We start from the raw sequence: 25760 nt of genomic DNA, 5'->3' as shown, positions 1-25760 counted from the left end.
AAGAGCGGGATATTTCCTGCCTGTTAGACTCTTAAAAAGGCACACAGAGTATTGAGCAAATTGCCCTTTTACCCTGCCAACAATATGAGAATGTGTGAATCAAAAGTCCAAAAAATGTCATGGCTATGGGATTATGAATGAATTTCTTGTGCTTCTTAGGGCTTCTACATGGGTTTCAGTGGCTTTATGTTGAGTCCAAAACTGTGTTCTCTTAAATGCGCTTCAACACCAATCCTCGTGCAAAATCGACCCCACTGGCAATGTTACTACTTAAGCCTCTTCTGAGAGCCAGGGAAAAGCCCTGCAAGGCACTGGCTCTGGATGGATTTGCACTATACAGAGACTTGTTATGATCGAATGGCTCTAGAAACCTGCATGGAAAATGGGGGACTAATGGGGAGCTCTGTCTCTTTAATAGTAGGTTTCACTCCGGTGCACTGGACCAGACGGGTCTACCAGTGATCTACCAGTGGTCTGTTTTTAATGAAACACCTTTGTAACCTGTAATCATCTGAGTGACTGACTAACTGACTACTGCTGTGCCGAGACACGACTGGGACCAGCAGGTACAGTAAAATGCTGCAGTTAGAAAGTCATGTGAACAAAAAGCTATTTGCAGGTCTGTGTGAGCTCCAGGTCACAGTATGATCAGGCGTGAAGTTATAAAAATGTAACTTCAATTTTATTATAGAAAAATTCTTTTCCTGATGAAATGCTGCATTAGATGCTGCCTAAAAGAAACGTTACTTTACTTATGGAAAAGGTATTAAGTGCAACCAACTGTGGTCTGACAAGCCTTTAAGCCACTTTTAATAATGCATCTCTTCCTGTTTGTGTGTCTTTGCTGTCAAGTCTGTTTGCATCTCAAAGGCAAATGTGTGCAACAAAAATAATTCTGTGATACAAAGATGATGGGGGAGTATCCTGTCTCATTGCAGGAAGGATAAATGGTTTTGTAAAGATGATTTATGGGCCCATCTCAAACGAGAATGTGAAATTTGGACACATAAGTAACAACACTGGCTGGGATAATTCCTAACTTCATTTGCATGATTTTGACATTGTTTTGTGTTTGAATGTTAAATGTAGATCATTTTTGTGAGGGAAATATTAAATGTGTTTTGCATAAAACTCAAAACAGTGAAGGCAAAGTGACATGTCTGAAATTAATTCATTTATTTTCAAAAAGGAGGAAGAGATTTGAGCTGAGTCACTGAGACCCAGACGGCCCAAAACAAATCTCACCTTTTAGGAGCGCTTGCTGTCTGTTATAAGGTCATCACTTAACTAATTAAGTGTAAAATTACAAGAATTTGGCCTTGAGCACACAAGTCGATCATTAAAGATTTAATGGCAACCAAGTCAACTTTGTAGGAGTATTGAAGAATATGTGAATACGTATGTTTGTTCTTGTTAGGCGGCCCTGTTGTGTGGAAACAATTATCCACACATAAGTAATTACCTTTGGGTAATTAGGAATTCTGCCTCTGTGTGACCTTGCAGTCATCTTTATTTCTATACAACAGCTTAACAGTGTACACCTGCAATCTAGGATGTTCCCATTTGATGTGGGCAAAAATCATTCAAATTGGATCGGCTTTGCAGGAGAAGAGAAGAATAGAGTTCCCTGTTTGCAGTTTGTTTACATTTTGATTGGATGTTTTGGGGGTTAGATTTGAAACCTTACTATTCCATTTTTTCACTCTAATTTACACAGTCTGCAAAACATCGTGTAAATGGAGAAAATAAGATCAACTCCTTTCGATATTTTCATAGTTTTATTGAGGAAGCAAGAGAGATACGGGAGATGGAGCTATTTTACAGCGCCATCTGTTCTGCAGACATGCACTGTAGGTGGTCCAGAGGCAGAGATCTTAAATCCCACAACATTTCAACTGAATTTTGTGTGTTGTGTAATTCTAGCTCTTCAGTGAATGTAAAAATATTTCAGAGGTGATGTCAGTCTTATCAAAGAATCATGGCCTCAAATAGGTTACACAAGTGGAAAATGAAAAATACATTTGAATATTTTTCACATTTTCAAGCAATGACAAGCACTATCACCACCTTTAGTCTGTATCCACTTAAAAGAAATCAGCTAGGTTATATTTTCAGGACAGCGACAGCTGAGTTCGTCTGAGCATGTGTGTATGGGGGTGTATGTATGTGTGTGTGTGTGTGTGTGTGTGTGTGTGTGTGTGTGGACCACTGAGGCAGGAAATATGTGGAAATATTGTAATCAAGGAGATGATGAGGAACATGCTGATGGGACCTCCTAGCTTATCAAAACATATTAACAACGCCACAGTCCAGAGACGATATACTGACAGGCCTGGTTTCACTCACACACACGCACACACGCACGCACTCACGCACGCACTCACGCGCGCACTCACGCACACACACACAGGGACACTCACACACACATATACACACATACATAAAAGGATGTGCATGCATACGCCTACATTCACACACATATATTCACACCTTTATACATCGCATTCACTGCTGACAATATACCAGCTGTCATTCAAGAGAGACAGAGGCAAGAAAGGTATAGACAGCTAGTTATCAACAGATAGATAGATAGATAGATAGATAGATAGATAGATAGATAGATAGACAGGTATTCTGTCTGTCTTTCTGTCTATCATTGTGCTCTTACCTAGTGCTCCACACACGCTGCTCAAAGGGCTGGTTAGCAGGATAATCGAGGACAGCAGCAGACACAGGGGAGAGGAGCGAAGGCGGAGGCCCAGGGTGGGCCTCCTGGACTGGGCTAGAAGTCCAGCTGTCCTGGGCAGAGGCATGGCACCACCTTGGTTGGTTAGAGATGATGGAGATTCCAGTCGGGCTTCACTCAACAGGAGTAGGCACTCTGCAGACAGAAAAAAGGGTCAGCTGAGAAAAACGAAAGGCATATTTCCTCATTCTCTGATTCATCATTCTACTTTTAGATCATCAGCAGAAATGTCACTCCCTGTGAGGGGAGAAGGAAAACATACAATAATTCATACAGATGTAGAGAGAACATCCTTATGAAGAAAATTAAAGACAAATTCATGCTAATGCAGGATTAAGTCTTTTGATTTAGCCAGAGCACTTCTGACTTGGGATTAACAGCTCAAGCAGGCCAGCTCTGACTGAACTAATACCAGAACAATAGAGCCACTGCTCAACAACTAAGACAAGAAACAGACCGAAATAGTTTTCGGCGTACTGCTTCTGTATTAATAAGTCTCCTTTTCTAGTGAGCCGTGAAATGAGCTGCAATGATACATTTTTAAGAGTTTCTTTCCCCCCAGACGTCCTAATAATTTCATTTCACTTTAGCTCTGGCCTAATTCCTACTTAGCGTTGAGTATTTTACTGTTCTGGTGGCACATAAAAGTGTTAATGCAATAATACAGCCAGAGTGTGCCGCAGTAATGGAAAACACTTAAACAAAGAGGATTGAAGGGTCAGTAGGAATGCAGCAAAATTCAATAACAGCGAATGTATCACAAAACTGCTGCTTTCATAGATGTCCCCCCCTCTTGATAATCCCTAACGTTCGGGGGGATCTCTGTCAGTATTTTGCTTTCTTTTCCTCACGTAAACACACGCACACATCTGGAAGTCTGGACATAATTCAGCTCTGTCTGCTTACAGAGATTTAGACAAGCTGTGCTGAAGCACCCTTTCTGGAAATCAATAACTTCACAGTCCTATCGAGCTCTACTGACCCCCACCCCTCTGCCCGATGTGTCAGGACACAGGTGGGGATGCCTAAATGAGAAAGGAGCCTTTGTTAACCTGTCATGTATCATGCATCAGCGTACACACCAGCCATCAAGCACCAGTACAGGACAACATATATGCTCTGGGGGAGATATAATATGCATTCACAGGTGACGGGCCACATTGTGATCGGCACATAAATGTGCACAAACAGCCATAAGCAGGCTTTCACCCTGACATCCCCCGATGCACGTGCAGAAATGGAGAAGCAGAGATTAGGCTGACCCTCACTCGCCTTTACTAAACGAAAGAGGCATTTCTGGTGCGTTACATATTCAAAGACTCCTCCAACCACTTATTGAGCTAATGACCTGCTCAAACACATTACTGTCTGCCAGTTCCTACGCTAAAAATAGCTCATCTGGAAACATGGCTGTCTATCTGATACAGGCTCTCTTTTTCGCGCCGCTTTGCCCTCGTCTTATCTGACGCCACGTAATAGACGTCGAATAGAAAAGCTTTCAGCGTCCCGTTTTTCAATTGAACAATGTGATAAGAGAAATCAGATCAGAGCTCATTCAAGCACCATTGGCAGCATGTTAAGTAAATTCTCCTCTTACGGAAACTCAATTTGCCACCGTTAATCTAACTAGGAATACTGCTCTGCGTTTAGCCATGCGGCCGCTGAAACACTAGGTACTCCTCATATGTTGCAGCGTCTGCTTCCTCTGTCCTGTGTGGTGGATTTGCTGGGGCCTTTATATGTCTCCATGACCTCAGTATAACCCTATCTATCATTCGAAGTTTATCCACCCCTCCCTGTTGTCTTTCACCTGCTGACAAAGCCCTCTCTGCTCTACCTCCACTGTAGCCGCTCACCCTCTACCTAATCCTTAATCTTCCCCACGTCTCACTCCTGCATTAGTCGCCGTATTCCTGAAATCTCCTCTTCTCCTTTCATCCCCTTCCTCCCCTCCTCTCCTCCCTTGTTAACCTCGCCTCTCTGGATGCCATCTCCTCTGTGGCGCCCTATCATTCATCTGTTTCTCTTTCTATACACACTCTAACCCCTGCTTGTATCCAAATCCTTTTCCTCTCCCCAGCTGCCCCGCACCGGCTGCTCCAGCTGTTGTTGGTCCATTGACACAGTTCAAACAAAAAGGCTTAGAGCATCCTGCAGCTGTGAATGTTGAGGGACCGAGCCAAAACAGATACACAGACGCAGCAGTAGAGCAGGCCGGTCTGGGCGTGTGTGTGCTTGTGCTGATGGTATTAAATGTTTTCAAATGCGCTCTTCCTCTCTGGACATGTGGATAGAGAATGTGCCGTGCACTTGTGCTTGTCATACAGGCAGAATTAAAAGGTGTGAGCACGAATATTCTCATGACTCAGGCCTACCTACAGTCTCCGCGGCCCCCTCGCTGATAAGACAACCTGCTCTCCCTGATCATCTGGCTCAGCATCCAGAGAGAAGACAGCAGGGGTTGGTCTTATTACCTTTTCAGTGTGACAACACAGATGGTCAGCCAGACAGATAGATTGATGGGGATACATGTGCTATTTATTGCGGGGAAGCAGATAATGACACCATAGCTCAGGTGGTGCAATGTACACCGGTTATTGTGCTCCATCAGACTGATGGAATAACATTGTTTAGGTGGCATCCAACCTGGCCCTGCTCCGCTGGGGCCCTTGGAAGATGGCATGTTTTGTTTTTCTCACCCCCCCCACCCATTTACCCATGATGCCTTTTCGCCACAAGTGGGTTGCGACAGTCTCACAAGGCCTGTCTCCATGACAACAAGCTATGAGCGCTCATAGAAAGACCAGATCTGTTTCCTGCGGCACCATGCTAGCTTAGAGACAGCACACCTTGTAGGAAGCTTGTGTTCATCTTATTTCTTTTAGATTTAATTTGGATCTAGTGCTGTGAGCAAACGCTGCATGTGTGTCGTGACGCTTGGGGGACCTGGTTCAGCAGAAAAAAAGATCAGAAAACTTTCTCTTTATTTATATTTTATGGGAGGAAAAATATATATATATGTGGCTGCGCAATGCACCACAAAGTTTTTCAGGGGTGGATGAAAACATTACATCCACTATCATTTGTCCTCTTTCACATTTTTACCAATGACTCTGAACTTGTAGTGCACACTTCTATTTTTTCAGCATAAAAATAAGCTTTTCTTGAATTATGCATGGCTTTGTGTGCCAGTTTGGAGAGGAAAAGTTTGGGGTAGGAATCGTGTACTAATCACATACAAGGAGGGACTGGGACAAATATCACCTCACGTTTCCTATGACCCTGGACCCTGTGGGCACACAACACTCACAGGACTATACACACAGACAAAGGCACAGACACACACAGAGACTCACACACACACACACACACACACACACACACACACACACACACACACACACACACAAACATGGCAGATGGCAGAGCATCATGGGGGAGATTGGCACTCACTCTCTCACACTTCCCTTCGCTTTCTCTTCAACACACAGCCCACAGACACGCAAATATACAGACACACATGCATGAACACACACACACTCACACACACATTGAGGATCAGAGGCGCAGGATGAAGCACAGCTTACTGCAGGCATGAGCTGCACCGCCCTGGTTACATTTTTAGCAGTGGAAATAAACTATCTGAGGCTCCTCTCTAACAAGAAAACACACCTGTCACTCAAATGCTGCGATTCTTTGCCCTGAATATCAATGAATCTGGAGACTTGGGTGCCTCAGCTAAAATCTCTATCACTCTTGCTTAATGCTGCAGGACGCTAAAATCAGGAGTATGGTTGCCCCATTCTACACAAGTCCAAAACAGAGTTAACATGAGAAGTACTGAGAAATAGCAAAAACGCTCCAATCCAGAAGCAACAATTTTCTTCGCTGGTCTGAATCTATAAACAAGGTTGCCGCTCAAGTTTCAAATCACACTGCTGAGAGCAAATATGACTCACGGACACAGCAATCCCACACCAAACCAGTGGGCACAGAAGGAAAGCCCATATCTGTAATCATTTATCAAGAGAGTCTGTTTTTAACCTTCTCTTAGTCTCATTCCAGCATTATTATTTGCACTTAACACTGTTTTACTATCTGGATGATTTTGCACTCTTTATTTATGCTGCAATCTCGGCTAGATCTCTTAATTTTTTTTGTTTTTTTTTCCATTTAAAAAATTCCTTGGCACCACCATATGCCCAAGTGGGAGGTCAACATCAGTCACATGATCAACAAGGCTCATGACAGGCTGCATGTTTTGGGGCAGCTTTGAACGTTTGATGTGTCTGGGGAGACGACGCTGCAGTTTTGCGGGCCGACTGTCTTCTGTCTTCGCCTTCCTAGTCACAGTGTGGTATAGCAAGACAACCGCCCTTGAGAGGGGACAGTTAGAATGAGTGGTATGCACAGCATCTAAGATCATTGGCTGTGACCTTCCCTCTGTCTCCTCCATATGCCACTCATATCAGAGGCATGGGGCAGAAGGTGATCCCCAACCCCTCTCGTTCTGCTACCCCCATCTTCAAACCCCTCCCCTTTGGAAGAAGGCAGGACATCTTGCCTCAGGACAGTACATATCCTGAGGCTGTTCAGTACTTGAACTCCAATTTTGTGACCCATCGGCTATGGTCTGACGATTATTTAGCCTCTGGAGGCAATGGCCAATGCTGGAGACTTCCTGTGTAGGCAGTGAATATCTAGATAACGGATATCTGGGCCAGGTTCTGAGACTGCATTTCAGTCAATGTGTTCTGCCTCTTTTGCACTCCACATGGACCGCTCACCTGCACGCAGCCAAAGGCCACTCACAGGTGATTAGTCAGTACTACTCCGACTTCAAACGAAAACCTGGACAGTTCTAATACCAAAGTCTTGTCCCCTGCCTACAGATTCTGCTTTCATATGCAGACATATGCTTATGGCGATTACTTGAACGCACAAGCACTTGTAGTAGTAGAGCTGCATCAGCCAACAAACACACTTAAAAGTGGGCAGGCAACAAGCACCTTAAAACGAATGCAGCAGCACAAAGCATTTTGGGACTTTTTCTTTCCCACAAGATGATGCTGCTGAGGAAATGATCATATCATCTGTGTTTGAATGTATAAATGTGATGACTATCATTTCACATACTTTATCTACTTATGTGTGTGGTTTTGTCTGTTTTTAAGAGCTGACAGAGCGACATAAGAGGGAGAAAACAGTAACGGTTTCATGACATCGCATTTATTTTCAATTGTACAGTATGTGGTAGATGAGTACTGACATCTTGTGTTGATAATTTCTTGCAATTAAACGCTTATTTTTTCCATATTGTAAAGATCTATTTTTGCACTTTTTCTGTCTCCCTTTTTGATGTGAACACATGCAGTTATGGAACTGTGGAGTGTACGTTCTCCGTGTGAGTCCTTTCAAATACCTCTCAAATCTCCACGTGTCTCCAGTGGGAAGTTTCCTTTCATACTTCATTATGTGATCTTCAGTAAACCAGCATGATTTTCTTATTATCATGAAATAATGATATCCAAATCATAAAAATAGCTTTCTTGGGATCACGAGAAAACAGACTTAAAAAATGGTATCCACCCACATCCTCTCTCTCTGGCTTTCTCTGGCAGGGAACATGAGTTCTGCTTCAGGCCACATTTTAATTAACTGATCACCTGCAGCTAACAGGGTAGAGGGCTTGTGCACTAAGTATTTAAAGGCACTAGAATGGCAAACCTCTGCTTAAATAAGAGTGTACAGTTTTCTCAGCTTAAATGTCCTTCATTTGCAGCAACATGCTCACAATCTGAACCTTTGTTTAAACCTCACAAGAACTGAAGGAGCTTTCAGCCTTTCACGCTGCACATCAATAGAATTACACACTAGCATGGCCATTATTTCTGACCATTTCAGCTGTTAGATCACTGTCCCCCATTAAAATACTCTGCATGTACTTCCATTTTTGTTCAGCACAACTCCATTTCAGAGCCAAGACTACACATGGATTCGTGATTGAGGAACAAAGGGAGGGGCAGAGAGGGAAGCGTGACTGAAACCTTCTCCCTCCTCAGTCCTCAATAACTAAACAAAGTTCCACTTTGACCTCAATCTCTGCATGTCTCGGACACATAACGCTGCAGCAGTCCAACAATAGTGTGGCAAATATACGCCCATGCTTCTTAAAGGGACTCCAAGGTCAGACAAACCAACACAGCTAAAAAGAGGCATCCAGTAATGGATGCATCAGCCTCGGATGAGCCCCGCAACAGATGGGCTGGCTCCCACTAAGCAGGAAATGTATTATCAAATGGTATAAAAGTACATATAGTGCAGATTATCAGAGGGGGATCAGAACAGGGGGGACATAGTAGAAGTTACAGTGAGTGCTGCTGGAATGAGGAGTAAAACTAACATTTCCAGTAAGGAGGCTATCATATTAACAAGAATATAGCCATATTATTAGAATATCGTGTAATACATTATACTCTTAAACTACACAAAATTGCAGTGCATTAGTCTCTAACCTTTATTTTAACAACTACCGATTCTGTAATTAATCTCTAATGTAGTGCCACCTGTTTTCTGAGGCGCTACTTTCACCCACCACCTGCTTATGCCGACTTAAACAAAACACTGAGTCTAGATCCCGAATTTAAAAAAAAAAAAAAAAGACAACTTAAAAAAGGTATAAGAAAAGAAAAGCACATTGATGCTATAAATACTTTCAAATCTTTACGATATTCCTTTAAAAACACAGGCCCAAATGGACCTGAGTCTCAATTATGATAACAGCTGAATGCTGTGTGTAATATTTTGATATTTTTAACATCGGCAAGGAAGTCAAAGTGTGTCAGAGTCAGGGTGAATGTGCACACATTCTATATGCTTTAAAATGTCCCAATTTTGGTTTAAAAATGGACCTATGCGTCACACAAACCTCGCAGCTTCAATTTTGACAATTTTCAGGCTTTCAAATAAGTTGAAGGATTACTTGCTCCTCCATGAGCTGAGTCAATTTTTCAACCCCTTAGGCTCATAAACCTCTTTCAAACCCCTTAGGGTAATGCCAAAAATGCAATGTCATCCAGCTAAACCACGGCTGGGTTTTTCTTTTTTTGTTTTTCCGGCACAAAAAATGTACATTTTGCAGATACTGTTTCACCTGACAGGTGAAAGTTTCCGGAAAACAAGGTGCGTGCATGTCCACACGCAGACACCTACGCAATGTTCACTCAACTGAAACGAAAACACACAGCTCACAAACCCCCAAACATCTCTCATAATTTCTCCCAGCGACCTCTCTCTCTCTCTCTCTCTCTCTCTCTCTCTCTCTCTCTCTCTCTCTCTCTCTCACTCACTCTCTCTGTGCTGCTTGCTCTTCAGAGGCAGCCGATCTTCTGTGCAGCGGCTCATTACGCAGGCTGATGGTTGAGTCCTTGTCAACTCACTGTCCAATTAGCATATCTAAGGCTGGCACAGACTCTTATCCTAGCGGGAGAGAGAACTGTATATACATACTGATGTCCACATAGTTATGCACTTGCATGTACATCCCTAATTGTTAAACAGCTTGGACATATGAGAGAAGAAGAATCGTGTAAATTATCCAATCACAGGGCACAAACCCAAATCCAAATATGAGCCACAGGGTTGGTTCTTTACATAAATCGAAAACACTTTTAACAAATGCATTTTGAAAAAATTATCGCTGCTTAAGTTTCGTTATTTTTGGGTTAATTAATGATTTAGTTTGCAATTAGTCATTTCATTTATAATTTAGTTTGGTAATTAATAATTTAATAATAACAATGTATCGCTTATGGTGCTGTACATGGAGATAAGAGGATGAAAAAGGTGTGAAAAGATTTCGTTAAGCATCGTTCTCTAAAGCAAAACAGAAATTGGTACATTGTATATATATTTCTTGTGAATATACTTGTGTCATCTATCTGTTTATCTATCAAGATAGATTGATTTGCATGTGACTGTCATCCCTCAAAGCTTCACCATCATCTCTCAATAAAATGAATGATTAAAAGTCCATCGAGCAGCACACACACACACACACACACATAGTAAAGACCCTGTCAGCTAAGACACACCGCAGCCAATTAATGAGCTTCTCCTGGAGCAGGACTAAGGCTCCCTGACAACAGAGAGCACCTTCATCTTCCTGGACATCATTGTCATCACCCCGGCCATCATCATATTTCAATTGTGCTTCATTGATGAGACATGCCTGCCATTTTTCCCTCCCTGTTTCAGCTGTTTAGCAAAACCTACACATCAGTCAGGAGACAAAGTCAGTTTGTGTAAAAGAAGATTTCGGGGCTTTTGATAAGTGTGTCTCGAGAGCAGCATTGAGGAACACAGTGCTCTGTTTTAACAACCTCATATTGATTGATCATTCATATAGAAATATGCAGTGGGGATGCCATTAACGTGAGCTCCGTAGATGGACTTCAAATGGATTCATCCATTTATTGATCTATAGAATGAATATCATCGTCCTTTGCAAGCACAAGATAGACGTTTAAAATACCATCACACACCTGGCACAATGCTGCACTGATCTGCACTGCACGCTCTCTGTTACCAGCTTGCGTGCTGCAATATTGAAGCAACCCTTTATTCATTCTTTTCTTATGCAAAATATCTCTGTTGCCTTTGGGAGGTGCCTATTAATTTCCTGGAGACACACTGTGTTTGCTCATGATCCAGCTCTCTCTTGTGAGTCTCTGCTGCCATGGTATCACCTGTCTGGATTGGTCACATGATATGTCGTCCACTGAGAGCTAATTATCTCACAACAGTTCTGCAACAACACTGAGATCATCTTTAACATTCACATATGTGTCTTTACTGTTTGGTATAGTTATATTACTGACAACTTATATGGCACTCATCTAAAGAACTCACTGCTGAATAGATATAGATTTCTGAGGCTATATATGGTGGTGAACAAATCCTATTTATGTGCTACACAGGCCACCAGCCTCAGCAGTTCCGTCACTAACCAGCCATTGCATGACTTCCTGATGGAGATGAGATTTGTGACGCCAAATGAATTTCTCCTTGAGGGACGATAAATTTGTGAATAGAATTGAAAACCGGAGTAATGGCGTAGAAAAACTGCACTTGTCCTCCGTCTCATTGCTGAAATCAGGCGGAGAGTGTGTGTGTGTGTGTGTGCGTGTGTGTCTCGCTAAGTGAAGAGTTGAGATGCTTGTCAAGGGTAACAGACTTGCGCACGGATGCTTTTGCCACCAATGATGAGCCATTACTCTCACCTCCGTCAAACAAATGCTTCATCCAACCTGGCTTCCTTCAGTGCTGCGGAGACAGAGTAATCATGAAATGTCACAAACAAATGTGGAGACATGTCAACCAGTCCCCACTGCCATCACCTGCACCTACACGTACACATGCACACACACACACACACACACACACACACACACACACACACACACACACAGAGAGACTGCAGGATGGATGTTCCTGCTGAGGCTGGAGTCTAATTATTGAGGTTTTAAATTTTCTGCTTGTGAATTGTGAAGATGGAATGGAGCCGCAAGTCCACTCGAAGTTGTCCCTTTTCCATCCTGCATTGTGAAGGTCTTTAGCAGAGCTGTTTTTCTGATGCAATAAAGATGTTCTTTCACTAACTGGCAAATGGAGGCATGCCAGACCTTTTCTTTTCTTGGATTTGTAGAGCTGACTACAACAGGGCACACTTGGTTTGGAAAGGTGGCACAGATGCCAGCTCTAATTGTTAGGCAATTTCAAATCGTTAACTGTATTATAATGTAGAATTACTCAGATGAAAACATTTAAACAAGAGTGTACAACCATGCCAGCAGCCCTGTGAGACTGTACTTATAGGTCCAGCAGTGCTTTGAGCTAAATGCTACAATCAGCATGCTTACATGCTCCCAATGACAATGCTAACACGGTGATGTTGAGCAGGTGTAATATTGACTATGTTCCCAACCTTGGTTTGGTGTGTTACCACGCTAACATTTGCTAATTATCGCAACACACAAAGAGTAGCTGAGGCTGACAGGAATGGTATTAGTTTTGAAGGTATTTAATCATAAAACAAAGTATTGAATGAAAATTTGACTATAATGGCAGATTCATGAATTCATGAATATCTGGGATAAATGTCATGGCTATCCACCCAGTGGGTGTTGATATTTCACTTTGGAATAAAGTGATTGCCTCACATAACCCATAAGCAATCATATGTCGTCTTTTATCGCCCCGTGTATAATATAGTGATATATTTGCCCTGCACTGATAATAAGACTTATTAAGTAAAGGTGTTACATGACAGACACAGAGATCCAATATTGCCTGCATTAGCATTCATATAACTTCATCCCACAAAATAAAGCAAAGCCAAGTTAAAGTCCTACTTTTTCATGTTTTGCAAGATCTCAAAAATATTTCGGCTCCCGTCCAGAACTCCTCAGTGCATCCCTTTATACGTGCACCGCGGAGCTTTTCACACCAACGGTTGAAAATACTCTTGAGGACTTGTCAGGCGCTTGAAGCAAGGTGCATAGAATATTCTGCCGTTTGAACATTTATTGCCGGCTTACTGTACTCTTCAAAGTGGATGGTGCCCACTCTTTCTCCAAGCTCTGATGAGGCAATTTGTCTCCTGCTTTGTCAGCCATCTTGTCAGTCAGCCCTACCCTCCTAATGACTGCTGTCAGTCAGGGATGTAACTGTCAAACCGAGTCAATGGCTGTACTCTCCCCTCCCATGATTGTATAATGAGCTGTGTACATCAACACATTTAGCCATTTTCAGAGCAAAATGTCAGCAGTATAAAAAGAAAACATGTTTCTCGCCATGCCGTGTTCAGAAACTTCTGCAAAGGAGACTCGGTAAAACTTCAACTGGAAAAGACAATGGCGAAATCTCTTTGAGGAGGAGAAGAATGAGCTGAAATAGAGAGGAGGGTTGACCAGAGGACAGCAAGGCAGCAGCAGCAGCAGCAGCAGCAGCAGCAGTGGGAAAATGATGTCCTTTTGCATATGAGGAAGAGAGGAAGAGGGGGAGGGGTGAGGAGGAAGGTGAAGATGTCTTCAGATGTGGCAGCTGTGATGAAAAGAGAGGCGAACGACTGAAGACAAGAGGTGGAGAAGAGAGGAAGAGAAGAGAGGTAGTGAAGGAGTGTGCATTATTCATCCCTGCTGACACATCAGAATCTCTGATTCATCTGAAGAAGGGCATCAGTCAAGTCACAACCTATCTCTTAGCCTTCACTCATATGCACGCACAGAAGATACAGACACACGATGAACGTGCGCGCGCACACACACACACACACACACACACACACACACACACACATAATTGCAAATGGGTGAAAAGGGGATAATTATGGGTCTGGCTCGCTATACAGTAGAGACCCTAAACAACAGGCTGAGAGGTGTCCTTGCACAACAAGGCTGCAGCAGAGTTTCTATCAGATCTAATGTTCCATTTAAATGGAAATATAAATAACCTGTCAAAGTAGTTCACAGAGAGCTAAGGAGGACATCAAACCAGGTGAAATTAGACTAACAGGTGGGCAGACTTACACCCTTAAACAAACACGGGTGCTAAGTCTGGAAGAGAACACAGTGTGATATTTCATAAATCCTTTTGCACATCATTTGTACACTTATTTATTATCATTACTGCTTTGAAACGCACTGTGTTGGAATGAAAAGACTGTTGAGTTGTTGTTTGTTGTTGAACTGAATGATCAAAATTGCATCCAGATGATATGTTCATGTTATATTCTTACAGGATCCTGTTGTCTACACGATCTATTTCAAACTAATTGTAATTTGGTGGTAAGGGAATTGTGAATTGAAGTTTTGTTTCCCACAATCATGTGCTAATGTTTAATGGATATTTGATGATGCACAGGTCCATTATTTGTTGTGGATAGTTCTTAGTTTTTAATCATTAGATGTGATGATTAATTGTCGCACGACATGAATTCACAATACGTGAATGTTGTCAATTGACTCCATCAATCACAGAGATTAGGGCTGGCAGACATGGTTTAAATCAATATCACAGTATTATAAGAGTATTCTTTTCATAATCAATATACATTATTATGTAGCTAATGCATGCAAGTACACACATTAAAATGTCCAGAGTGACTCTAAGTGCAATGAACTCTGCTCCAGTTTACAACAGATGAAAGTCTTCACACGTGTAAAACAAGGACTTAAACACCTCCTGTTTAACATTTATATGTCACCACCAGCCGCCAGAATTTTGCTTAACAATAATATATATAGAGCATATATCATGATATGATTCCACAGAAAGTCCATAAACAATAATACTGATTTATTGCCTACTGGAGATGATGTAGTGTGTCTCAAGAGACTCCCTGCTTAGACAAAGGTTAAATTAATGAATAAACATTTATCTATTCCACATCCTGGATCCTCTGTTGCTCTTCTTTTTTTTTTTAATTTGACTCGACACCAGTGTGAATATTTTAACCAACATTTGGACTGAAGCTGTCAAGTTATCAAGAAATATATATTTTAATAGCAGAAAGCGGATCTTTCTTAACACTGATCTAATAATCTCATGTTGCCCGGCCCTGATGGGTTCACTCTGCATGCTGTACGCTTTGTTTTCAGCAGCCCCTGAATAAACAAGAAGAGAAGCAGAGCAGACAAAAGCTTACTGTTCAGAAGGCTTTGAAAAGGTCAATTAATATCAATGCCGAGACAACAACAAAGTTTCTGTCTGCTTGTAATACAGGTGGCTACGCTCCCAGCATGAAAGTTGCATGCCTTGATGTCCTCCTTCTTTCCAACTGACTGTGGCAACAAAGGCAATGGAGAGTGTGCACAGAGACTCTTGACAAAATCCATGGATGGGCATAACATGTAACACAAGAGAGGGAAATAGAGAATGGAGCAGTTAGGATAAAGCTGCTACGAGAATCTGGGAGTAAGACTTCAATGAGGCCTTTGACGTGAAACCAAAGCTGCTCCACTGGGAGCGCACGTCATCCGGCATATTCAAGTCTGGATGGATCTTACAGCGGTATCTGCTTGGAAAGAGCAGGAAACCACTGAGGCCGATGGTTGAACTCTGTGAAATGCTATTTAAGGGAGTACATGCCATTACTGATTTCATAAGCTACTGCTCCTAACAGTGCCTGGATGAATACCTGTGGGGCTGAGCATCCCTCACAGAGGGGCATATTCGAGCTGAGGCACACAGAGGAATTTTGCCAGTTGATTTATTCTTCTTCCACTTAATGACTTCTCCCTGTCAAAATAATGTAAATATCTAGATCCCTTCCTGAAAGCAAGTGGCTTGTGTATTTCTGCATGCTGTGAACGGGGGCTGAAATTTCAGAAGCCAGGGAAGGAAAAAAAAAAAAAGTCTTGAGCTCTACTGAAGAGAGGAATCCATGTGTAAAAATGACTGATTAAAATAATTAGGGATGTGGAAATGGTCTGGAACAATAACCAGCAAACACACGGTGCCCCAGGGAAAATTTCCCATCTGTGTATGAGGAGGAAGACCTCCCTTGGATTCACCACGACAGTGCGATTTTCCAGTTTACACAGGCCACACAGCGGAAATATCAGAAAACCTAAACTTGAATTTGGACTGCACATGATTAAATCCCGAACAAGCAATAGCCCTCGGAAAATGTGTCAGGATGAATCGATGTATCATTAAATTACACTCTGCCTGTGCGCGTGAGTGGCTGCATTACAGCAAATCCTGCTGCGTATAATTATAGACATATGAGATATCTATGGACTACAAAACACTGGCTATATGTGCAGATGGGCTTTTTTAAGTAATGTTTGAGAGTAGCAGATGCAGCAGCAGCCACTCTATTGTCTAGAAAACAGTCTTGCTAAATAAGGCCATCCACCTTGCCACCTGGTGCCTTCCATACCAACTAATGACACTCTAAAATTAGTATAATAGTACATATGCATGTATAACATGCGTGATAGCTCCCTCAGAAGTGTTGAGTATGGGATTATCATAATGGGATTTTTACTTTGCTGTGACATCAGTGAAATATCAGCACAATGATAACAAGACTTAGAGCTTCCTCTTTTTCAATATCCTTGTCAAATCCACTGAATGCAGGTGCTGATGAGGTTGTTTTCATTGTCTGTATTTTTTTTTCCTTTTTTGAGACTTAAATCAAAATCTGTCTTCACAAGACACTCATTACATCTGGAAGGTGCTTTAAAGGGCCATCAGAAAAAGGCACTTTAAATGAGAGTGGATGAGGAACAAAGGCTCTGCCAGTCTGCCCCGGTCCCTCATGCTGCCCAGCCAACAATAAGGGGGGAGGGGGGTTGAAGGGGGACGCGCACTGTTGCCAACCAGCCTGGTCTGCACAACCCCGCGGTCTGATTTTCACACAGACGCTTAAAACAAAGTCTCAGGTGATGCTGGGATGAAAGAGAGGGAGAGGAGGGAAAGACGCACAGAAGCCTCCCGGCCCTTGAGCTGAAGGCTGAACGATGAAATTTCACCCCGGCTGAGGGTGAGATTTCATTAGTTCCCCAAAAGGCTATTCGACAAGTGAAAACAACCCGTCTGGGTGGGGTGCACGGCTGCAAACATCAGCTGTGTAAGGATGCAAGATGCTGGTTACCTTGGTAGAAAGTGCTCCGTCTTCTTTACTGTCTGGTAGATTCATGTGGGTGGATTTGCAGCTGGAAGCTTCCTCGGAAACAGCAGGGATAAATGTAATCCAGTGGCAGCGGAGCTCCACTCAGAGAAAGGTCTGCCTTTGTGGAGGACGCATGCACGCATCGCCGGCGTTTCCCCACCGCACCGCCCTGGCTGTCGATCGACCTCTCGGGAACGCAGCGGGTCACGGCTGCTCCTCAGCCCTTTTGTCGGGAAAGCATTGCTGGTCGGGCGGCCTCAGATACTGCTAGTTGATGTCATTGATACTCCCTGCCTTCTTCCTTAATGCCCTCCTCCTTCCCTCCCTCTCCTCTCCTCCCCCTCCTCTCTCTCTTTCTCTCTCTCTCTCCCTCCCTCTCTCTCTCAAGCACACACCGGAGCTCCCCCACCACCACCACCACCTCCCATCCCCTTACATATGACGTGATGCAGGCAAGATCTCCAATAGCAACCGTATCCCCCATCACCCCCCATTATCCCCATTACCCACCCGACACCCCCCTCACACCTCCTCCAGCTCTGGCTGGATCGCTGACTGGTGCAAAGAGGTGGCTGCTGAGATGGGTTGCTCTTGTGTGTTGGTGGCTGATTTTTTCCACAGTGCTCCTCAGGGGCTAAAATGAAGATAAGCACCTTGAAACCCCGTAGATTCCCATAATATAGTGTCTAATTATAGCTGTTGGCAGGAACACAGAGTCAGAGCTCCATAACAGCTCCTACAGAGCAGAACTCCCTCACTAAATTATAGCCGGACACTCTAAAATATAGTGGAGGGGAGCAGGGCTCACTGTGGGTCATTATGGGGATATATTAATAACACAATAGGAGGTAGATAATACAGTAATACAAGATAAGGTAACTATGTAGTTGAGGACAATAGATGCAGGGAGATAATAACCTTACTGTTATTCTTCGTGGTGGAGACACACACCCAGAAGCTAAAACTAATGCAACAGACCTGCTATTCAAAGGATGAGGATTGTAATGTAATAAGTAATTTGGAGAGGTGTTCATTCAGCTTTACTGTCACGTTGGGGTGTAGTTTGTGGTGCTGTTGAACTGTACTGTATTATACTGAGACATGTTTCTAACATTTTGTCCTCCGTTGTTATATCAGCAAGCGCAGACTCACTGAGATTAATCAGTGAGTTCATATCAAAGGGGTTAACTCAGTGTACGCTTTTTCTTTCTGATTTTTTTTCCCCCTCCATAATGAGGACCAGACGTATTTTCTGGCTTTGTCCTTTCATTTATTTTTTTATCATATTGGCAAAAGATCAAAGAGACAATTATTACATTGCTCTTTTGTCACATTGTATGGGCAAAATCCTTGATAAACTTTGAGCTGCTAGCAAGAGAACATCACATGGACATGGCTGAAGGTAGACCTTCCCACCAAGGACAAGTGGATTGCAACTGTCCATGAAATAAAGTGCAGTATCAGACAGTTATCTGATGTGAAAAATATGTGAAATACTGGGGAAAAATGGACCATATATATATATATATATGTGTGTGTATGCACGTGTGTGTGTGCAGATGTAACCCATTATGAATCAAATAATCACTCAAAAAATAAATTGAAAAAAAAAAAAAAAACCTGTGAAAACAATAACAAAGCCTTGTGCTTTTCATTCCAAAAAATCCTACATAGGCAAACTCAGCCCTTCTTTTTTAAGATTTGGCCTTATTTAGGTCACACGACGTGACAAAAACAACTGCCACAAGGGCACACTGTGAGGTGTTGGGAGTGTGGTGTTGGAGGTTGGCATGACGCTTCGGGACCACATGAACGAGCCTTTCTTCTGACGTCTTCGCTAGCCCCCGTGCAGCGCTCTGCAAACAGACCCGGCGTCAGCAACTCTGCCCTGCCTGGATTTCTTTTCATCCAGATGCATTACAAATGCATATTCAGCCCCGTCTAATAGCTTGCTAAAAGTCATTCTCAACGACTCATTCTCTCTTTCCCGCTCTCTGACACAAAGACTGCCTGACAGAGTGTGAGAACGAGACAGGAAAATTAACCCACTGCCACCACTTCTGATGGTAATTGGAAGCTACAGTGTTTGAGTCTCTCACATGGACTTGAGGGGACAAAGGCTCCCCCTCGGACTGATTTTCTTTGTTGCTACTGACATCTAGTGGAAAGTGACTATTATACCATGATGCATGTGCTTGAGATTGGAAGCATTAACACAAAAGGTTCATGAATGGAGAATCAGGTCTGTCAGGTTTTCTCCAGCAAGTCTCTTTTGTTGGCAGAAAAAAAAAATATCACTTACAAAACGATTTTAACTTTATGACACTAGAATAAGATGAAATCACAAAGAACCGTATTCCAAGGTGGGGGGACGTACTTGTTATTGGTGGTCCACCTCTTTGCAGCACAGGAGGCTTTTTCCCTTTGTTTGTCCTAACATTAATAACCGTCTGACATCTTGATATCATAGACCCTGCTGTCAAAATTTGAACATATATCTAAAGGTAATGGTTAGTGCAATCACTTGGCACCTTTACAGAAAGGTCAGAGGTCAGCTGATCTCTCATCTACAGTGTGATCTTGTTTAGCCGGGCGGATGCATGTTGTCACAGGAACTTGAAGCTCTCTTTACCAGCTGGTGTTTCTCTGCTGACTGTGCCAACATGACACCTGTCACGTGCACTGTATCAATGCACAGTAACAATAGCACATAATTAATATTTAAGGCTAAGCTAACTTTCCAACAATCCTCGCCTTTAAAATAAATGAGTTCATACTCTGTGTTTCGTGCCAGAATAATGCTGCCTCTGTTGTCTGTGTACCGTCTCTGCCAGTCACACTGTGACCTGCCTGACTGTATAGCATTACAGTATTCCCATTTTCAGAGTTGAAGCTAGGGCAAAAGATCCCTAAAATTAGCAGGGTAAGTGCCCTGTCTCTACCACTGCCCTGCAGCAGTGACGTTAATTGCACTCTATTTATACTTTAAGAGTGCAGGACTGAGAAAGATCAAGTTTCTGTGATGCTTTATGTCAGTGGACTCAGGTTTATGTGAGCAGAGCAGTGGAAAGTCCATGTTTGGTATAAAAAGCTGAATTTATGTAAGTGGGCACTGAGTAATTTCTAATATTCTTCTAATGTAGCACACTGAATGAACTCTAAAATACTGTCCTCTGCTTTCTAAATAAGATATTTTTATGGATCTGGCTGCCCTGATGAGGCTGTAGAGCTTTTATGTCCTGCCATCTCAACCATTTTAATCCATCTAAATATGTATGATGATGCTCCCAATGCAAATGCTGCAATAACACTCAGGCTGAAGAACTAGCGACAAATCAGGGCGCAGAAAGTGATACTACATTTCAATTTCCCGCTAATTAATGTGTAGTTTCCACATCAAAAATAATTCTGAGTGAGATTTTCCACACGTAGAAAAGACACAACAAAGCTGAGATCACACAAGTGCACACAGATTATGTTGCGACACTGAATTTTATTCAAGTATCTCCAACACACTTTTGCTCTTGAGTTATCATCAGTTAAACGAATCAGTTGAGAAAGGCAGCGACAGTTCATAGCCTGAATGTAAGTTGTCTATTTAGGATTTAGAGCCTCTCAGTGTGCATTCAACTTGGTGGTGCTTAGCACAGACAAATAAAACATTCATGTTGACACAAGATAAACAAAAGAGAGACTATTACAAATAAGACTGAGATGCAGGAATGGAGCCATCTTCTCCATTTCTGAACTGCATCTGAGGTTAAAGGGAAAATTCACTCCAAAACAGGACTGATCTCAGACAGACTTTTCTAAAGGATACAAACAAGAGGGCCTAAGCTCTGCTGTCGTCATCACAAAGTGTTCTGTTTCTGATACCGCTTCCCTGACAGCCAATTGCATATCTTTGTTGATGCTGACATTACTCAGAAGTAGAGGGATGTAGGCACACTTGAAGCTCTAGTTTGAAATTGTTCATTTGGACATAGGCAGCAATGTTAAGAAAACATTCAGGGGATTTCAATTCACTGTCAGTGAAGCGGCCCCAAGTTCATCGTCATCCTGTTTGGATAAACATGTAACATGAAAGAATAATCCTACGTAAAATCTGTTTATGTAGTGATTTTTTTTTTTTGCTTGAAAAACATCGCCTCTGATTGGAATATCACAAACTGCATAGGCTATAAACGTCTTAGTGGAGACTGGGGAGTGTTAGCCAAACAATGGTACCAGATGTTTTTAATTAAAGGGGTACCGTTCATCCTCAATCTCATAAAAGTCTTTCAAAGTGATGGCTCTGCGGGCGGCCAAATCGTGTCACAGTCTGAAATATCAAACATCTTCTGGAACTGGAAGCTTCACGTAGGTCTCACCTTTCGGTTATTACTTCCGCTTATAATTAAAAAGATGAGTTAGTTGCAGTTCATTTTGCCACCAGTTTACAGTCTGTAACAGAACATTTGGCACAGTAAATTCAACACCTTCCCATATCAAAGAAACATAGCAGATGGTAAGTGTGAACAAGCAGATCCAAGCAAAAACTGCAAGTGCGCTCGTTTGGGTGGTTGAGTTTGTTCAAATACATCCTTTCTGAATGAATTTGAGGAACAACAAGTTAGCTACCATATCCACTCTTCATTTTCATGCATGTTATCTGGCTAGTTTGTTCAGATGCTTCCTATCAGTAATACTAAAAACCATCTTTCATAACAGTCCAGCCACCACCAAACACACACAAGCACCATCATACTGGGAGTCTCCTTTTCACCGGGACGAAAAGGGGGGAAATGCATTAAAGCCTAAATTAAGTTGAAGTTTCACGCAGCTTTAAATAGCAGTAGAAACCAACATTTATTTCAGAAAGTCCACATGACTTAATGTTAGAATAAAGTGATGACTGACCAGATCTCAGCCAGAGATTTTAAGCCCCACGGCTGGATGTTTGTTGCTATGGTTTGGTCTGAAACAAGGTGGGTAGGGCCAGGAGCGAAGCAGAGGTCAAAAGGAGACAAAGACGAAGGAGAATGGCGCTGAAACTGAAGTTTCTGGCAGGCCATAGTAAGGTATGAGGGACAACAGGAAGAGTAGTGTAGGGGGGGCCTCATCAGGGGACAGCAGTGGAAGTCAGTGCAGCTCAATGAAAGCCTCCATTTCCTCAGAGATGAGTCCCCTGTAGGGCAGTCTGTGCTTTTCAATTGCACGCGCCGCCAGGCACTGAAGGGTGACGTAGTTCAGCGGGTACAGGGCCGGGTGCCCGCTGCTCTGCTCATCCAGCAGCTCATAGGCCGTCTTCCTCTGTGCATTTTTAGCGTCAAAGTGAGCCCCGGCCTTCATAAGCAGTGCCATAATCTCTGGGCAGCCATTGTTAGCGGCGACGTGCAGCGGCGTGTTGTTCTCGCAGTCACGCGAGTCGACGTCCGCGCCGCACTCCAGGAGCAGCGCTGCCACCGCCTGGGAGGGGAAGCGGCCCACAGGGTAGCGGCCCACAGATGTGGTTTCCTTGTCTACGGCCATGTGGAGAGGGGTGAATCCGCTCCGACCTCGAGGGTTCAGCTTCAGCAGACGATACACTGTGTGCTTCTTCTGATGCTCCTGCTCAGGGCTGCACTCCAGCTTCTCCAGGAGGAAGATGAGGTGCAGGATGATGGAGAGGGCCTTGTTGAACTGAGGAGCTTCTGGTACGTTGTCCCTCTGTGCCACCGCTCTCTCTACCTCCCTCACACTTTTCCCCAGCACTGTCATCAGATCGTGGAAGGTAATGCGTGTTGACAGGGTGCCTTTGGCCCGGTCTTGGAGGACAAAAGAGAAGAGCTCGGCAAAGGACAGGAAACTGGAGGCTGTCATGGGACTGAGAGGGTCCAGGTTGCTCTGTTGCATGTCTAAAGCATATTTCCACAGACTGATGCAGCGTTCAAAGTTGCCTGAGTCAGCATACACAGCTCCCCTGTAGCGGATGTAATAAGAGGTGTCTGGGTGGGATGGCCCCAGGATGCGCTCTCGAACCAACAAAGCCTGCATTCTCATTTCATCTGGGTCTGTGATCAAAGCTTCTAGCTCCTCTGCAGTCGTCACCTCCTGCGCACAACCATAGGCGGGGATAGGGGGACCAGGTGGAGGCTTTGCCAGGGATCCAGCTTTGTCCCCTGGTTGCCTCAGCTCCATGGCCCTTCTCCAGTACCTCATCGCCCCCAGGAGATCCCTTTTTTTGTCCACAAAAGTCGCCCCAAGGAGTTCAAGTGCATCAATGCGTTCCTCTCTGGAGGTGCGGGGCTGGTGGGCGAGGTACTCCACAATGTTGGTGTGACCTGTTACACTTGCAGCGAGGAGCGGGGTCATTCCGTATCCATCTCTCTCCATGCGGGCATTGCACTTAAGCAGCATCTTCATGATGTCCAGGCTGCCTGACTCAGCACAGTCGTGAAGGGCGGTGTTCCCCTTCACGCTCTTGCGGTTGACATCAGCACCGCGGTCCAGGAGGAACTTGGCTATCTCCTTGTGGCCCTTATAACAGGAGATCATGAGGCAGGTGTGGCCGTGGCGGTTGGCTACCTCCATGTCGGCTCTGTGCTCCACCAGGTAGCGGACGATCTCCAGGTGGCCGTCAAAGCAGGCAGCTCGAAGCGGCGTTGAGTTAGTTAGCGTTGCGTTGTTGACTGAGGCACCGTGTTTTAGTAGCGTCTTCACCACGGGGAGGTGACCGGCTGCCGACGCCGCCCACAGCGGCGGAGCACCCTCGATGGTCTCCCCGTCAAAGTTAACAGCCCCCCCGAGTTCAACATTTGCTTTACAATGTTCAAGGAGGTAATCTACCACCTCTAAATGTCCGTATCGAGAGGCTATCAACAGAGGAGTTCCCCCCTGTGTTTTCTCCTCGGCTAGAGCCTCCAGCTCCTCAGGAGTTTTGTTGCTCAGCAACTTCTGGATAAGTTTCAGCTTACCATCTCTGGCCGCGTTGAAAACCGCCGTCGTTATGTCCATTTTACAGGCTCTGAGCTGCCGCGCTGGACACCAACCCCATAACCACTCGTTTACGGAAAAACTGTCGCGTCTGTTTCTGAACAGCAGAGAGCAGCTATCTTAGTTTGGACTCGGTTTCTAGCTCACATCTTTCTGCCATTTTGAGGGTGCTGTCAAGATGGCGTTTGTGTTGTTTGACAGGTCTATGTTTACGATGGCAGCGAGGCATTATGGGTGACGTAGTTTTGATGCAATTCCCAGTTCCCAAGGCAGGAGGAAGTTCTACTTTTTAAAGAACTACATTTCCCGTGACGCTTGTGAGTTAAATGACCTACCAGCTGATGGGTTCGTTTGTTATGGTTATTCGGACCAACAAGGAACACCGCCGCACATAGACGGAGGAGTGTTAGCTGGTACCCGGGCTCACAAACCAAATATACCCTCAGAAAGAGTACGCAGTTTGAAAGTGGATTCCCAGTGCTGGGGACACGTAACCGCTGTGCATTACACCATAGAAATGATCATTTTCGGTTTCATAGAACTGACCACATGGAGCTGTGTTACCCCATTATGACCTTTGAAACTCATATCGGTTTTGTTAAAGCTATGGCTATTGATAACAAGCCTATTAATTACTCCACATGGATGAAACACTGAAGTGTCCTCCTGCGTGTAAGTATCCCAAAACGACAAAACAAATGTTTAAATTGCACAGGCAAAGGAAAGCTAAAGTAATCAACACGGTGAAACGGCAGTAACCTGAATCTCACAGACACTGAGGCTTCCTGCATTGTGAGCAAACGCCATCTGCTGCCAACAGCGTCACCTCTGCACTCTGCACCATTAAAAACAGTACTTCTTTGCAACCAACAGCACCCTGATATTGGGGAGGATGTAGTTCAAATAAACATGTACACAGAAATTAACAAAGCGGAATTAAGATGGAAGCACACATGACTGACCTGAACATCACATTCCTACGCAAAGCTAGCAGCCAGACTATTGACTTGAATGTTGACTTGAATATTGACTTGAATGTGCACATGAACACCAGGACCTTAGTCACTGGAATGTGGATATTGACTTTTCCTCTGTATCTCTCCACAGTATGAAAAATCATCCACCTACTGTCATATGCATAACTGCACTGTGGCATGCAGTATATTGCAGCTGTTGGTGAGAGCTGAGCCGTGACAGAGGACTAGAATATGTTATAAATTCACAGAGTAAGTTCACTAGTGGGGATTTGAACACTGGTGTAATGGCATGACAGACAGTATCGCAAAGATCGGGATGGCAGTCATTCTCAGTTCTTTCTTAAACTTAAAGATAGAGGAGAAATAAAAATCATCCTTGAACAAATTTACAGCTCGTTGAATG

The 25760-nt window shown here is 43.6% G+C and overlaps 2 protein-coding genes across 9 annotated transcripts in view; both read right to left on the bottom strand.

The window, feature by feature from the left end:
- The window catches only part of ptprsb (protein tyrosine phosphatase receptor type Sb), a 67474-nt gene extending 49709 nt beyond the window's left edge, over window positions 1-17765 (bottom strand). For all 8 annotated transcript variants that reach the window (XM_076744484.1, XM_076744485.1, XM_076744487.1 and 5 more), the window contains exons 1-2: window positions 17409-17765; window positions 2669-2881 (exon numbers count right to left, since the gene is read on the bottom strand). In XM_076744484.1, the coding sequence (XP_076600599.1) occupies window positions 2669-2813 (145 nt within the window). In that variant the 5' untranslated portion in view covers window positions 2814-2881; window positions 17409-17765. The remainder of the gene's footprint in view (window positions 1-2668; window positions 2882-17408) is intronic.
- A 3134-nt stretch (window positions 17766-20899) lies between these two features.
- On the bottom strand, window positions 20900-24564 carry fem1a (fem-1 homolog a). The gene has a single exon (XM_076745639.1). The coding sequence runs from the start codon at window positions 24399-24401 to the stop codon at window positions 22548-22550; it is 1854 nt and encodes a 617-aa protein (XP_076601754.1). The 5' UTR covers window positions 24402-24564; the 3' UTR covers window positions 20900-22547.
- Window positions 24565-25760: the final 1196 nt, after the last annotated feature.

The sequence above is a fragment of the Chaetodon auriga genome, chromosome 12, assembly GCF_051107435.1.
Source record: "Chaetodon auriga isolate fChaAug3 chromosome 12, fChaAug3.hap1, whole genome shotgun sequence".
Lineage (NCBI taxonomy): Eukaryota > Metazoa > Chordata > Actinopteri > Chaetodontiformes > Chaetodontidae > Chaetodon > Chaetodon auriga.
Note: the sequence above shows the minus strand (reverse complement) of the source record. Positions and strands in the feature narration are given on the sequence as shown.